The sequence below is a fragment of the Symsagittifera roscoffensis genome, chromosome 2 (genome assembly GCF_963678635.1).
Source record: "Symsagittifera roscoffensis chromosome 2, txSymRosc1.1, whole genome shotgun sequence".
NCBI lineage: Eukaryota > Metazoa > Xenacoelomorpha > Acoela > Convolutidae > Symsagittifera > Symsagittifera roscoffensis.
In genome coordinates, this window is record NC_087063.1 from 26,770,460 (window position 1) to 26,784,291 (window position 13,832).

The window sequence follows — 13,832 nt, forward strand, 5'->3', positions numbered from 1 at the left end:
AGGGAAAGTTTTTTATTTTATTTAATTTAATTCGCTAGTGTTATGAAATTCAAAATTAATAATAATCATAATATTTACCCTAGCGATAAGCAAGGGCGTTTCAATCGGGTACTAGACATTTTTCCCATAATTAACTTGGTTCACAGAAAGGTCAAATTGTAGTCAGTTTGTTTTATAGCTGTTGCATAGTCAGTGTACAACTGCATGGTTAATAAATAGCATGGTTATTGTATTTGCCTTGTTTTTAAGTTAGTAGTTGCCTGTTATTTTTTTTACTATCGAAAATTTTTAGAGATTTTCGGCACTGAGGTCGTTCGTCTTTAATTCTGTCAGCTTATCTATAAATCAATTAACTGGCGTTTCACGTGAAACATGTTGAAGAAGTCCCTATGTAGACGTCCTTAAGAAGTCATTATGTTGACATATTTAAGCTTTTTGAACGTATTATTTTTTGCATGTTTAACAAAATATTTTTTTCACGTTTAAGCTATATCGTATATTGTAATGCTTAAAAAATTTCATTTGGCACGTGTTTAAGATGTCGCTATGCTGGTCTGTTAAAGGGCCAAAGCATTGAAAAGGTTGAAATGTTTACTCGAGTCGACAAATTTTTGTATCACCATTGACTGAATTATTTATTTTTTTCTCGATCTTATAGTGGGTTGCATTCAGGGGTTGCATATCTGGCGTCCAACTATGACGGTTCAAATCCTATTGGTTTCGAGATATGGTGTTTTTTATTTTTTTTTTCCAAAACTACATTTTTTCTATATTCGCATCGTAAAACTATCAAATTTTTGCTTTATCATTGATTGAATAATATGTTATTTCCTCAAGCTGATAGTGTGTACTTTCGGAATTCACTTAGGAGTTGCAAATCTGCTGTCCAAAAATGACTGCTCAAATCTCTAAGGTTTTCTAGATATGCTTGTTATAATGATTTTTTCAATTTTTTTTTCAAAACTATATTTTTCTTAATTCGCAACGTAAAATTATCAAATTTTTGCATTATCATTGATTGATTTTTATGTTATTTTCTCAGCCCTGTAGTGGCGTGCTGTCAGAGTACACTCGGGGGTTGCAAATTGGCGTTAAATAATGACTGTCCACCAAATCCTTTTGGTTTTCGAGATACGGCGTTTTTTATGATATAAAACTTAGCTATATATATATTTTTTTAAAACTTAGATATAAAAAACTTAGCGACCTTCATATTCTCAACCCTATGGGGGGATGCTGTCAGTAACCTATTGGGTTTGCAAATCTGCCCTCTAAATATGACTGATCAAATCCTTTCGGTTTCCGAGATATAGCAGTAACCGCACTTGAAATTCTCAACCCTATAGTGGGGTGCTGACAGGGTTCAATCAAGAGTTGAAAAGCTGGCGTCCAAATATGGCTGCTCAAGTCCGTCTAGTTTTCCAGAGATGGCGTTTTTTTAGTTTCCTAATTTTTTTTCAAAAAAAATTTAGATACAAGATAAAGTACCCGAACTTAAAATTCTCGACCCTATAGTGGGGTGCTTTCAGGGTACCCTCAGAAGTTGCAAAGCTGGCGTCCAAATATGACAGCTGAATTCTTTTGGTTTTCTTGATATGCCATTTTTTAATGATTTTTTCAATGTTTTATTTAAAGAAACTGAGATTTAAAATAAAGTAATCGATTTTGTGACCGCTTAATTCTTCTGACTGTTCAAATATGGCTGCTAAATTCCTTTTGGCTTCCGAGATATGGACTTTTCTTATGATTTGTTCAATTTGTTCTAAAAAAACTTGGTTATAAAATCAAGTTTTCAAACATGAAATTCTCAACCCTATACTGGAGTACTGACAAGGTTTACTCAGGTGTTGTAAAGTTGGCGTTCAAATATGACTGCTCAAGTCATTTTGGTTTTCGAGACATGGCGGGCTTTTATTTTCCCATTTTTCAAAAAAAAAATTAGAGTTTTAAGTAAAGTAACCTAACTTGAAATTCTCAACCCTAAATTGGGGTGCTTTCAAGTTATGTTCAGGAGTTGCAAACTTGGCGTCCAACTATGACTGCTTAATTACTTTTTGTTTTCGTGATATGGAGTTTTTTTTATGATTTCTTTGTTTAAAAAAACTTAGGTATAAAACAAAAATATGAAACTTGAGTTTTTCAACCCAATGTTGGTGTGCTGTTGGTATACACTCAGAAACTGCAATTCTTTTCTCTAAATGTGACTGCCCAATATATTTTGATTTCCGAGATATGACATTTTTCTATGATTTTTCCTTTTTTGTTTCAAAGAACTAACCGATCTTGAAATTCTTAACCTTAATGGTAGGGTTCTGTCAGAGTACGTTCCGGAATTTCTGCCAGGATACAAATTGGGGGTACTGCCAGGGACTCTATCTTTAACTATCAGCTTACAAATGAGGGGCACTGTCAGCGCCTTTTACCTTTACTGCTCAAATCTTTTTAATTTCCGAGATATGGCGTTTCTCTCGATTTTTTCGATATTTCTAAAAAACTTAGGTTTAAAAATAAGTGGTATGACTTTAAGTTCCTAACCTTATGGTGGGATGCTGCCAGGGAACAATTTAGGGTAATTAATCTATTTTTTTCCTGCTCAAATCATTTGGTTTTTCGAGATACGGCGTTTTGTATGATATAAAACTTAGCTATATATATTTTTTTAAAACTTAGATATAAAAAACTTAGCGACCTTCGTATTCTCAACCCTATGGGGGGATGCTGTCAGTAACCTATTGGGTTTGCAAATCTGCCCTCTAAATATGACTGATCAAATCCTTTCGGTTTCCGAGATATAGCAGTAACCGCACTTGAAATTCTCAACCCTATAGTGGGGTGCTGACAGGGTTCAACCAAGAGTTGAAAAGCTGGCGTCCAAATATGGCTGCTCAAGTCCGTCTAGTTTTCCAGAGATGGCGTTTTTTTAGTTTCCTAATTTTTTTCAAAAAAAATTTAGATATAAGATAAAGTACCCGAACTTAAAATTCTCGACCCTATAGTGGGGTGCTTTCAGGGTACCCTCAGAAGTTGCAAAGCTGGCGTCCAAATATGACAGCTGAATTCTTTTGGTTTTCTTGATATGCCATTTTTTTATGATTTTTTCAATGTTTTATTTAAAGAAACTGAGATTTAAAATAAAGTAATCGATTTTGTGACCGCTTAATTCTTCTGACTGTTCAAATATGGCTGCTAAATTCCTTTTGGCTTCCGAGATATGGACTTTTCTTATGATTTTTTCAATTTGTTCTAAAAAAACTTGGTTATAAAATCAAGTTTTCAAACATGAAATTCTCAACCCTATACTGGAGTACTGACAAGGTTTACTCAGGTGTTGTAAAGTTGGCGTTCAAATATGACTGCTCAAGTCATTTTGGTTTTCGAGACATGGCGGGCTTTTATTTTCTCTTTTTTCAAAAAAAAATTAGAGTTTTAAATAAAGTAACCTAACTTGAAATTCTCAACCCTAAATTGGGGTGCTTTCAGGTTATATTTAGGAGTTGCAAACTTGGCGTCCAACTATGACTGCTTAATTACTTTTTGTTTTCGTGATATGGAGTTTTTTTTATGATTTCTTTGTTTAAAAAAACTTAGGTATAAAACAAAATATGAAACTTGAGTTTTTCAACCCAATGCTGGTGTGCTGTTGGTATACACTCAGAAACTGCAATTCTTTTCTCTAAATGTGACTGCCCAATATATTTTGATTTCCGAGATATGACATTTTTCTATGATTTTTCCTTTTTTGTTTCAAAGAACTAACCGATCTTGAAATTCTTAACCTTAATGGTAGGGTTCTTTCAGAGTACGTTCCGGAATTTCTGCCAGGATACAAATTGGGGGTACTGCCAGGGACTCTATCTTTAACTATCAGCTTACAAACGAGGGGCACTGTCAGCGCCTTTAACCTTTACTGCTCAAATCTTTTTAATTTCCGAGATATGGCGTTTCTCTCGATTTTTTCGATATTTCTTCTAAAAAACGTAGGGTTAAAAATAAGTGGTATGACTTTAAGTTCCTAACCTTATGGTGGGATGCTGCCAGGGAACAATTTAGGGTAATTAATCTATTTTTTTCCTGCTCAAATCATTTGGTTTTTCGAGATACGGCGTTTTGTATGAAAACGAAACCTCCTGATATATAAGCCCAGTTATTATTCTCGGTTGCATTTAATTAGGGTCATCAGAATATCGATGTTTCAGCACATGTTTTAGGAAGCTATTTTTAACGCTCAACGATATTTAGTTATGCGCTAGTTTTTCAAATGTTTTTTTTCTATTAGTTTTGTTGATTTTATACCGACTGAGCTCTAACGCGAAATTTGTGAACATATAAATATCCCTCTAAGGCCTTCGTAAAAAACAGATGCGAATTAATCATAATAATTTATCAAATTTGTGTTTGAAAAAAAAATATTTTTTTCAAAAATGATTTTTCGGCTTTTTATTTGCTGACAGTTTTTTTACTTAATATTTTGTTTCCTGCGAGCTTTCGGTTTTATTTAAAGGTCGATAAGACTATGGCTCCATATTTTCGAATGCTCAAAACCATCCCCACAAGATCGTCATGCTATTTTAATCCTCTTGTTATTATATCGCAAATAATGCGGAGCTCAGCTTCGCATCTGTAAAAAAGACGTTTACCAATCGAGATCATTACAGAAATTATATATTACTTATGTAATATTTTTTAGCGCCAAATCAAATTGTCACCGTAATGCCACAAACTTTTTTGCAGGTGTCGTTTGAGAGCAAGTTGGAAGGTCAGAATCTAAGTCGTTTTTCCAATTGAACCCTAAAGTTTCACATAAACCGTTTTTGTGGATGTGGATCGGAATGATAAAGGCCGACGTTTTTTTTATGATTTATCATTGAGAAACAAATAATTACTCATCAGAAAAATTGAACTAATTTTTTACCAAAACTCTTCTGCACAGAAAACGCTATTGCACAGATATAGGTCTCTAAAATTATGAACAAGACTAGTTATAGTCTAGTCTGGCAATCTTATTGAATAGAAGTTTTACTCGCTCACTCATTTTTTTAACGTTTATAGATAAGAGACTTGTATATTCTGATATTTTTAAGTTTTTTAAGACTTCGTTTGTGTTTAGTTCTTAGAATGAATAAACGTTATATTTTCGCCTCTTCTCAGTTTTTTTTGTTGTTTCTGCAGTGTATCTAGGTTTGCCTTTGAGGTGCAGCCGTAAATCAGTATTCCATATTGATAATAAGGCTGTGTATAGCTTCTTTTTGATAAATATAGATGTATGAATTATTCGACAACGTGTTTCTAATTTGGTAGAGAAATGAAATTAATTTTGCGCGCCTATTTTTCTTATTTCGGTGAAACTCAATTTGCTTTCTTTTTAAAGTCCTAAATATCCAACATCAGTTTCTGTTGTCAAACTTTCCCTAAACAATTGTTGCATGGTTTTGACTTCTTTGAACTGAATACAATTGTTTAGATTTTGTCCTGGTTTATCGTAATCTAATTCACTGCCATCCATCCAGGTTTCGTAACTTTGCCGTATTTATATGTATAGTATAATATGCAAAGATAACAACTTTGTTATGTTTGCAATCTCGGGGAAGTGATTGATGTAAATTAGAAATTATAGTTGGACCTAGAACTGATCCACGAGGAACCCCCTACTTGAGTACTGTTAAGAGCTGTTTAATTGACTTTTTTTATATCAAGTTGGTAACGGTTTTCTAGATATGATTATAAAATGGAAAAAGACTTCTTTCACTCCTTAAATTGAGAAATTTCGTGCAAGATTTTATGGTTGAGTTCTGGTCCCAACCACCCCCCGCAGGGATGAGGTGGAACTATTGCTTAGTTTGTTTTTTAACTTAAATCAAGTACCTCAAAAATGCCCGCAGTAGCGCATGTGGTATCATAATAAAGGTTTTTGCTTGTGATTCGATTTCGGTTAAAATTTCAACTGAGTTGTTTCAGGGTAAAAAAAAACAACTTGGCTGCATTTTTTTTGCTGTTATGGTACAAATTAAAAGAAGAGTGCAAGTCTTTCTCATTAGACCAAATAATTAATTCATAACACGTTTTATTAAGAGTCGATGAACGTAGTGAAGACTCTGATATAGATCTTGTTGTTTTTTGTTTGTTTTTTTTTGTTCAGGAAAGTTTTTTTGCGGTTTGACTTTTGATTCATTTTTGACTTTACTTCGTGTCCCTTGTTAAATGGAAGGCAAGTTTCTAAAGATTATGAAAAACGTGGTGATCGGCTTCTATTTTCAAAAGTGGGTTTGAATTTTTAGATTTTCCAGCTGAACGAAAATATATCTATTAATCCAGTGTTTTCAAATGGGGTGTAAGGGCAACTATTTGACTCTTTTCCAACTGTTTGTTGGATGTTTATCATATTTGAAAACTACATTTTAACTGGAACCACAGCAACTGGCTATCGCTGTTTCCTAAAACATTATTGGGGCTCCGAGGTGTTTGGTTCGAGGCTTCCATCGCTCATAAATTCTGCTTAGATTTGGCAAATCCTACCAAAAGAGACTTCTAAAACTTTATGGAGTTTTTTGAAATCGACTAGTCAGATTATAGCCTGAAAACTTAAATGAACACAGATGTTCGGAGACAAATGAAATTAATTTTCTCGCTAGCATAAATCAAAAAGGAATCAGCCAAACTGTAATATTATCTCAGCTCATCAATTTTTTTTACATAAACAATAGTTGCTAGCTTAAATGAAGAGACTAGTCATTCACGTTCACTAAACACTGGTTAAAATTTTCAGAATGGGAAACGTAATTATACTTTATAGAAAGAATAAGTTGACTTAATACAATGCTACGTCTCGAAAATTACATATTAATTAGGTTTTCTCAAATAGGTTATTTTAACAAAGTGTCAATCATAAACAAAGAGCTGTAAGGAGAATTTTTTTCGTCAAAACTTCTAAGATTTTTTTTTCAATTTTTGAATCCATCTTATGTATGCAAGTAAATCAATAATTGCCTGAATAAAATTCATGAAACAATTCTTTGTATCAAGATAATTATTTGTCGCAATTTTTCGAGCGTAAGATGGCTAAATTTATACTCTTGCGATAAGCGAGGGTGTTGTATCAATAATGTAATAAGACTGTCAGCGTTGCAAAATATTATCAACTAAGATATGTCACTTATCCTTTTTACTGGCTAATTTAGTTTATTAATCAATTTAATAGTTTTGAACTCTATGTAGCTCTCTCTGCGCAAGAAGAGGTTTGCCTTCGTGCTTACTGGTGAACTTCTTAACTTAAAGAATGTTACTTGCTGAGTTCGTGGAGACGTGCTGCGATGGCTGACCTTGCCTCGGCGTCCCTTCATTTTCAGTACTAATAATTACATAATTTGCGTCAGCGGCTGGTCATTCTTGAGTTAATCTGTGATTTCGAATTGAAATTTTGTTCTTACGATTTGACCTTTGATCGCACATATTAAGTTGCAAAAGTTTGGAACAGACAGAAATAATAATTAAAATTTGATTGAGGAGACTTTGAGGAATACTTTTTCTCTGAAAGCCAGCTTTTGCATGCAAAAATGTGAATTGAGTCATCTGTTCTTGTTAATTAATTTTGTCTGTTCCATTTTTTTTAGCAAACCTCTTTGTCTACTTCTAAATTATTCGAAGCGCCTGTCAATTTTGATTTTTATGACGCTCTTGTTTTTTTTTCAGATTAGCTTTGTTTGATTATTGCGAAAATGTCTTTCAAAAAAAACTCGTTAGAAGACTTTATCCTAGACACTAAATTGAACAGCTCCGACCGGAAGCGGATCCGGGCCTATGTCATGGCCCAGTATCCTGGAATAGTGCCATACATCAACGACATCTGGCCCAAGAACGAAGACAGTGTGCACTACGTGTCTGTGAGGAACAGTGACGCCAAGGCTCAGATTGTGGCCATAAAAGGCAGTTGCCATTTTTTGTTAACATTCTTCATTTTTGCGATAATAAATTGGTGCGGCATTTTTTTGTTATTAGGTGACACTAGTCTGTTTTAAGAAAAAATCAAATTAAGTGGTGAAATGATAATTAAGGAAACTCTAAATTGGACAATGAAGGAAATGATCATTTGACTGAAGCACTGTGGTAAATGGATAGTTGGGCCAAGCTCGGGCAAATGTTACATGTTCGAAAAATTATTACAGTTTGACTTTGAGAAGTGTGATGACTTATTAAATGACTTTAGGACAGCCGGCGTTCTTCACAAGTAAGGACGAGAAGGTGGCGAAGGAGGTACAGCAGGAGTTCAAAGTGGACAGACGGTGGATTCCGACTCTGAAGTTACTCCACCAGTACCCCTGCATCCTCAACCTACAGCAGGTCGACAAAGGTCAGTGCAGTTGAATGGGCGTGTTGGTGATTTAATTTTAAAATGATTTTCAATAAGTACGGTTTTAATGCAATCTCTCGTAGAGATATGTTAGCGAGTGGTTCCGAAGCCTTTTGGTATTGTAGATGTAGAAGTATTTCTGTACCCATTAAAAGTTCATACTTTCGCACATGAGTTAGCCTTAAGAAGTTCAAAGCTTTGCTGTCTTCAAGTCAATGATGACACTTCCCGAGAATTGATTATGCGGCATTTTTTGAAGGTGAAGGTACTACGGGGCTTTACGGTACCAAGTTTTTTTGAAGAGAAAAGAATTTGTCGTTTCAGGTGCGATTCCCTTCGTGCTTTCTGGTGCTGATGTCATGTGCCCCGGTCTAACCTCTAAGGGGGGTTCTCTCTCCCCAGCTCAAATACACGACGTGGTGGCCATCACGGCCGAGGGTAAACAACACGCAATGGCAGTTGGCAAAATGATCCTAGACTCGGAGACGATCCGGACTCAGAACAAAGGACATGGCATCAAGAATCTTAACGTGATGTGTGATGGCTTGTGGTATCTACAAGATGTCTTGGTGTCATAATTTTCCGTTTATCATGATGTTACGCTGCTTTGCATTTGATTTGATGTGATTTTACCTCGTTTAATTTGAAAAATTTACCCGTTCAAGTTCCTTTCGTCAGTTTGACGCAAATATGCAAATAATTTATACATTGAATTCCTTTTGCTGAAAAAATTGTTAAGTGACGCAGCTCATTGTTCGAAGGAACTGCAGATTTTGTGGGATCACTGGAACTTTTTTGTTTTCATCTTGGAAAAATTGCGGTTTATTCCGAATTCTCTTAACAGAACGCATTTCTTTCGGAATTTACGTTGATTGGATTCTTTTATCTTTTTGGAATGTTTCAAATTAACAAATAGCAGATGATAACTCGATAATTTTTACTGTTTAGTATGTCAGAAACAATGTTCTCGCAATGCTGTTGGTTCTTGTTGACTCAAAGTTGGTGTCCAATAAATTCCGCAGTCATTGAACCATTTTAATTCGAAAAGCGCGCCGGATTTCAAATTCGAATTGTCTATAATTGGATCTAAATTGCCACGAGTGGACTATAAAAGTAGTTAAATAATTCATAAAATAGAAATAATAGGACGCGAATCAATATTTAGTTCAATACGAGGCCATTGCACAAATTGTGTCCTAATTGTAGATATTGTAGAGAGGCAAGTTGGCTAAAGTATTTTTATTCAACTTATTGCTCTCTCACATATCAGTACGATAGTTGGAATTCCGAGATTCCTGTTTCTAGATACTTCTAAATTCACTCTACAAATAACTTCGTAATTCTACAATTCAATCTTAGCTTCGAATATAGATACAGACAGGTTCTGAAATCCATTTGAAGAACCGGACAAAGTTTGGGCTAAATTTGAATCTGAATCAAAAGCGTTGTCGGATTTGCTAAATTAGCGCTAAAAGATACCCGAATCTGAATACAAGTTGCCACGATTATACCGAACGCTTTTGCTTAGATTAGATAGTATAGTACGGATATTGTTTGCGGAACATGCCATTCTTTTCAGAAGTAGCTTCGAATATGAGTAGCTCGAATTCTAGTTCTGGTCTGCACCTCACTCCCAACAAGATGTATGTTCTGAAGAGGAATGGGAGGAAGGAGCGAGTCATGTTCGACAAGATCACCTCCAGAGTCAACCACCTGTGCTATGGCCTCAACATGGACTTCGTGGACGCATCTTTCATCACCATGAAGGTACATCACATCGCACACAACATTTCTGCAATCATTATTTTACATTGAAATACCGAAGTGAAGCAACTGCGATTTATAATACTGATTTTTTAACTTAGTAATAGTATCTTGACGTTATCGCGGGTTTGGTTTCTAAAGAAATTGCTGGAAAAATTTGGTTTTTTGAAACACTGGCACACTCAACTTGGATTAATTAAAAAGAAAAATTAAATTGCAAGGATTAAAGTAACTTTGATTCATTAAAAAGGAAAATTAAATTGCACGGATTATAGTAACTTTATGTTGGTTTTGTGTAGGTAATCGCGGGAATCTACCCTGGTGTGACGACGGTGGAGCTGGACAACCTGGCTGCGGAGACTGCGGCTACCATGGCTGTACAACACCCGGACTACGCAGTCCTAGCTGCCAGGATAGTCGTCTCCAATCTACACAAGGTGAGTGCGCTGGCCGGGTGCCGGACATATCTGTCAAATTGTAACTGCAATGTAACAAGAGCTCACATAAACAAACAAGCGATTCATGTTTATAAAAGACAAATTTTGCAAATGCAAGAATTGACTGTAGTAGTTTTAAAAAGTTCATTGTTTGCCAAGTACTCAGATCTAATAATTTGTTTACTTGGCGCTGATAGCAAATGTGTCTCGAATGTTCTCAGTGAGATTTTTTTTTGTTTCCAGGAAACGAAGAAGACGTTTTCTGAAGTGGTCACGGATTTGCGAACCTACATCAACCCGAAGAACAACCAGCACAGTCCCATGATATCTGAGGAGACATACCGCATCATAAAGGACAACGAAGAGAAACTGAATTCGGCAATCGTCTACAAACGAGACTACAACTACAACTATTTCGGATTTAAGACCCTCGAGAGGTCATACCTCCTGAAGATCAACGGAAAGACGGCGGAGAGACCCCAACACATGCTTATGCGTGTAGCAGTCGGAATCCACGGCGAAAACATTCCAGCAGCAATTGAGACTTACAATCTTATGTCAGAGAAATGGTTCACCCACGCATCGCCAACGTTGTTCAATGCGGGAACTACTCGACCTCAGTTGTCAAGCTGTTTCTTGTTGACAATGAAAGACGATTCGATTGAAGGGATCTATGACACCCTGAAAGAGTGCGCACTGATCTCCAAGTCAGCCGGAGGCATCGGTGTTAATGTCCACTGCATCCGAGCGAGAGGAAGCTACATCGCGGGAACCAATGGGCAGAGCAACGGTCTCCTGCCTATGTTGCGAGTTTTCAATAACACTGCGCGGTACGTAGATCAGGGTGGTAACAAGAGACCAGGGGCTTTCGCTATTTATCTGGAACCTTGGCACGCTGACATCCACGAGTTCCTGGACTGTAGAAAGAATCACGGAAAAGAGGAAAGCCGTGCCCGCGACTTGTTTTTTGCTCTTTGGATCCCCGATCTGTTTATGCAGCGAGTGGAGGAGAACGGAATGTGGTCTCTGATGTGTCCCAATGAGTGCCCAGGACTTGCCGACTGCTGGGGTGAAGAGTTCGAAAAATTGTACGAAGGCTACGAGAAGGAAGGCCGATTCAAGAAACAAATGCCTGCCCAACAACTATGGTACGCCATCCTCGAATCGCAAACTGAAACCGGAACACCGTATATGCTGTACAAGGATGCTTGTAACCGAAAAAGTAACCAACAGAATCTAGGAACCATCAAATGCTCCAATCTATGCACAGAAATTGTCGAGTACAGCTCACCTGACGAAACTGCGGTGTGTAACTTAGCGTCAATTGCTCTGAATATGTTCGTGAAAAGCGACAAGACTTACGACTTTGAGAAACTGAAGTTTGTCTCCAAGGTCGTAACGAAAAATTTAAACAAGATTATCGACGTCAACTACTACCCAGTTGAAAGTGCAAGAAGGTCTAACTTTCGTCACCGACCGATCGGAATTGGAGTGCAAGGTCTGGCCGACGCGTTCATTCTGATGCGATATCCATTTGACTCTGAGGAAGCGCGAAAACTTAATCGCGACATCTTCGAAACTATCTATTTCGGTGCTCTAGAAGCTAGCTGTGAACTTGCCGAAAAAGAAGGACCATATGAGACCTATGAAGGATCTCCGGTGAGCCGAGGAATTCTCCAACATGACATGTGGGGAGTGACTCCAACTTCGGGTCTATGGAACTGGGACGAACTGAGAACCAAGATCGCGAAGCACGGAGTCCGAAACAGTCTGTTGCTGGCACCTATGCCTACCGCTTCAACAGCGCAGATCCTCGGCAATAACGAGTCGATTGAAGCTTATACAAGTAATGTATATGTGCGAAGAGTGCTATCAGGAGAGTTCCAAATCATCAATCAACATCTATTGAAGGACTTGACCGAAATGGGACTTTGGAATGATGACGTTAAAAACGAAATCATTGCCAATAACGGAAGTATCCAGAATGTCAATGAAATCCCGAGTGAAATCAAGAAGCTCTATAGGACAGTTTGGGAGGTCTCGCAGAAGGCCATTATGGATATGGCCGCCGATCGAGGGGCATACATTGATCAGAGCCAGTCTCTGAACATCCACTTGGCCGACACAAACTTTGGCAAGCTGACTTCGATGCACTTTTACGGATGGAAGAAGGGACTGAAAACCGGCATGTACTATTTAAGGACAAAAGCAGCTGCTAACCCGATTCAGTTTACAGTAGACAAGCAGAAGTTGAATGCTAAAGTTGACGGGGGCAGGGTGGAAAAGGGCAAGGAGAACGAGGTCCCAGGTCAAGCTAGACCCAAGGCCACGAAGGATCTGAGCGACATGCTGTGCTCTCTAGAGAACCGAGATGCCTGTCTGTCGTGCAGCGGATAAAATGCTTGGGAAATTTGTCTTCTAAACTTTTATCCGAACTTTAAACATTAAATCAGCTTAAATAGCCGATGTTTGAACTGTGAACTGATTGAAAGTTTTGAACTTTTATTGATTTTAACTTCTTGCTGTTCTATTCTGATGTTGTTGCAGTTATTTAAACTTCAATGCCTCATTTACTAATGTGCTAAGTAATGGTCATTTTACTAAAGTATTTGTCCCATACATGTGCAATACAATAATTTTCCTTAATTGAAGGTTTCGTTACTAATTTTTATGAGGCAAGTAAAAAAAACCTTAAACGTTCATTCAAAGGCTTTTTCGTGGAACATTTTAGGCAAATTGCGGGGTATATATTTTCAATGCGGAATTCGCCATCGCACCAGGCAAGTAGCAAATACTGCAACCAGAGTATTTGCCGGAGAAAAACTTGATTTTGAAGTTTTGCGTGATCAATGGTTCAGTCGGGGATAAATCAATTCAAGAAATGAACAAGAATGCTCGTATACCAGGGCAAAGCCCTGAACGATCCAACTGTCCCTTAATTCATATCGAATGGTTTTTGGGAAAAAATTTTGTAAACTTATAATATTTAAACTATCGAAGTGTGAAATTTTGAGTCGTACGAAACTATTACGACCGATTAGCTAGCCTCAATTCAATTTGGAACGATTTTGTTGTGCGGGATAATTCGGCACGAACAAATAATTTGTTTTACTCTCTCAGCATTGATTAAACTCTTCAAAGCGCGCATAATTTAGCCCAGAAAATGGCCAATTTGGGAATTTCCAAACCCCCTGAACTTTCCCGCACAAAATCGTTCCAAATTGAATTGAGGCTAGCTAAACGAAAGCATTAATTCCGTACGAATCAAAATTTACCACTTCGATATT

General features: G+C 37.0%; 2 protein-coding genes across 2 annotated transcripts; both read left to right on the top strand.

Moving 5' to 3' along the window:
- Positions 1-7,656: 7,656 nt before the first annotated feature.
- LOC134838905 (malignant T-cell-amplified sequence 2-like) lies at positions 7,657-9,008 on the top strand. Its single transcript, XM_063854216.1, has 3 exons — positions 7,657-7,920; positions 8,201-8,344; positions 8,669-9,008. The coding sequence occupies exons 1-3, from the start codon at positions 7,713-7,715 to the stop codon at positions 8,920-8,922; spliced, it is 606 nt and encodes a 201-aa protein (XP_063710286.1). The 5' UTR covers positions 7,657-7,712; the 3' UTR covers positions 8,923-9,008.
- Positions 9,009-9,318: 310 nt separating this feature from the next.
- Positions 9,319-13,210, top strand: LOC134838904 (ribonucleoside-diphosphate reductase large subunit-like). Its single transcript, XM_063854215.1, has 3 exons — positions 9,319-10,111; positions 10,408-10,545; positions 10,789-13,210. The coding sequence occupies exons 1-3, from the start codon at positions 9,908-9,910 to the stop codon at positions 12,940-12,942; spliced, it is 2,496 nt and encodes an 831-aa protein (XP_063710285.1). The 5' UTR covers positions 9,319-9,907; the 3' UTR covers positions 12,943-13,210.
- Positions 13,211-13,832: the final 622 nt, after the last annotated feature.

Bases quoted from the DNA above. Each gene is read 5' to 3' on its own strand.
- LOC134838905 (XM_063854216.1), top strand. From the start codon at position 7,713: ATGTCTTTCAAAAAAAACTCGTTAGAAGACTTTATCCTAGACACTAAA. The intron at 7,921-8,200 runs GCAGTTGCCATT...AAATGACTTTAG, and splicing joins TCAGATTGTGGCCATAAAAG to GACAGCCGGCGTTCTTCACA. The intron at 8,345-8,668 runs GTCAGTGCAGTT...TTGTCGTTTCAG, and splicing joins CCTACAGCAGGTCGACAAAG to GTGCGATTCCCTTCGTGCTT.
- LOC134838904 (XM_063854215.1), top strand. From the start codon at position 9,908: ATGCCATTCTTTTCAGAAGTAGCTTCGAATATGAGTAGCTCGAATTCT. The intron at 10,112-10,407 runs GTACATCACATC...GGTTTTGTGTAG, and splicing joins CATCTTTCATCACCATGAAG to GTAATCGCGGGAATCTACCC. The intron at 10,546-10,788 runs GTGAGTGCGCTG...TTTTGTTTCCAG, and splicing joins TCGTCTCCAATCTACACAAG to GAAACGAAGAAGACGTTTTC.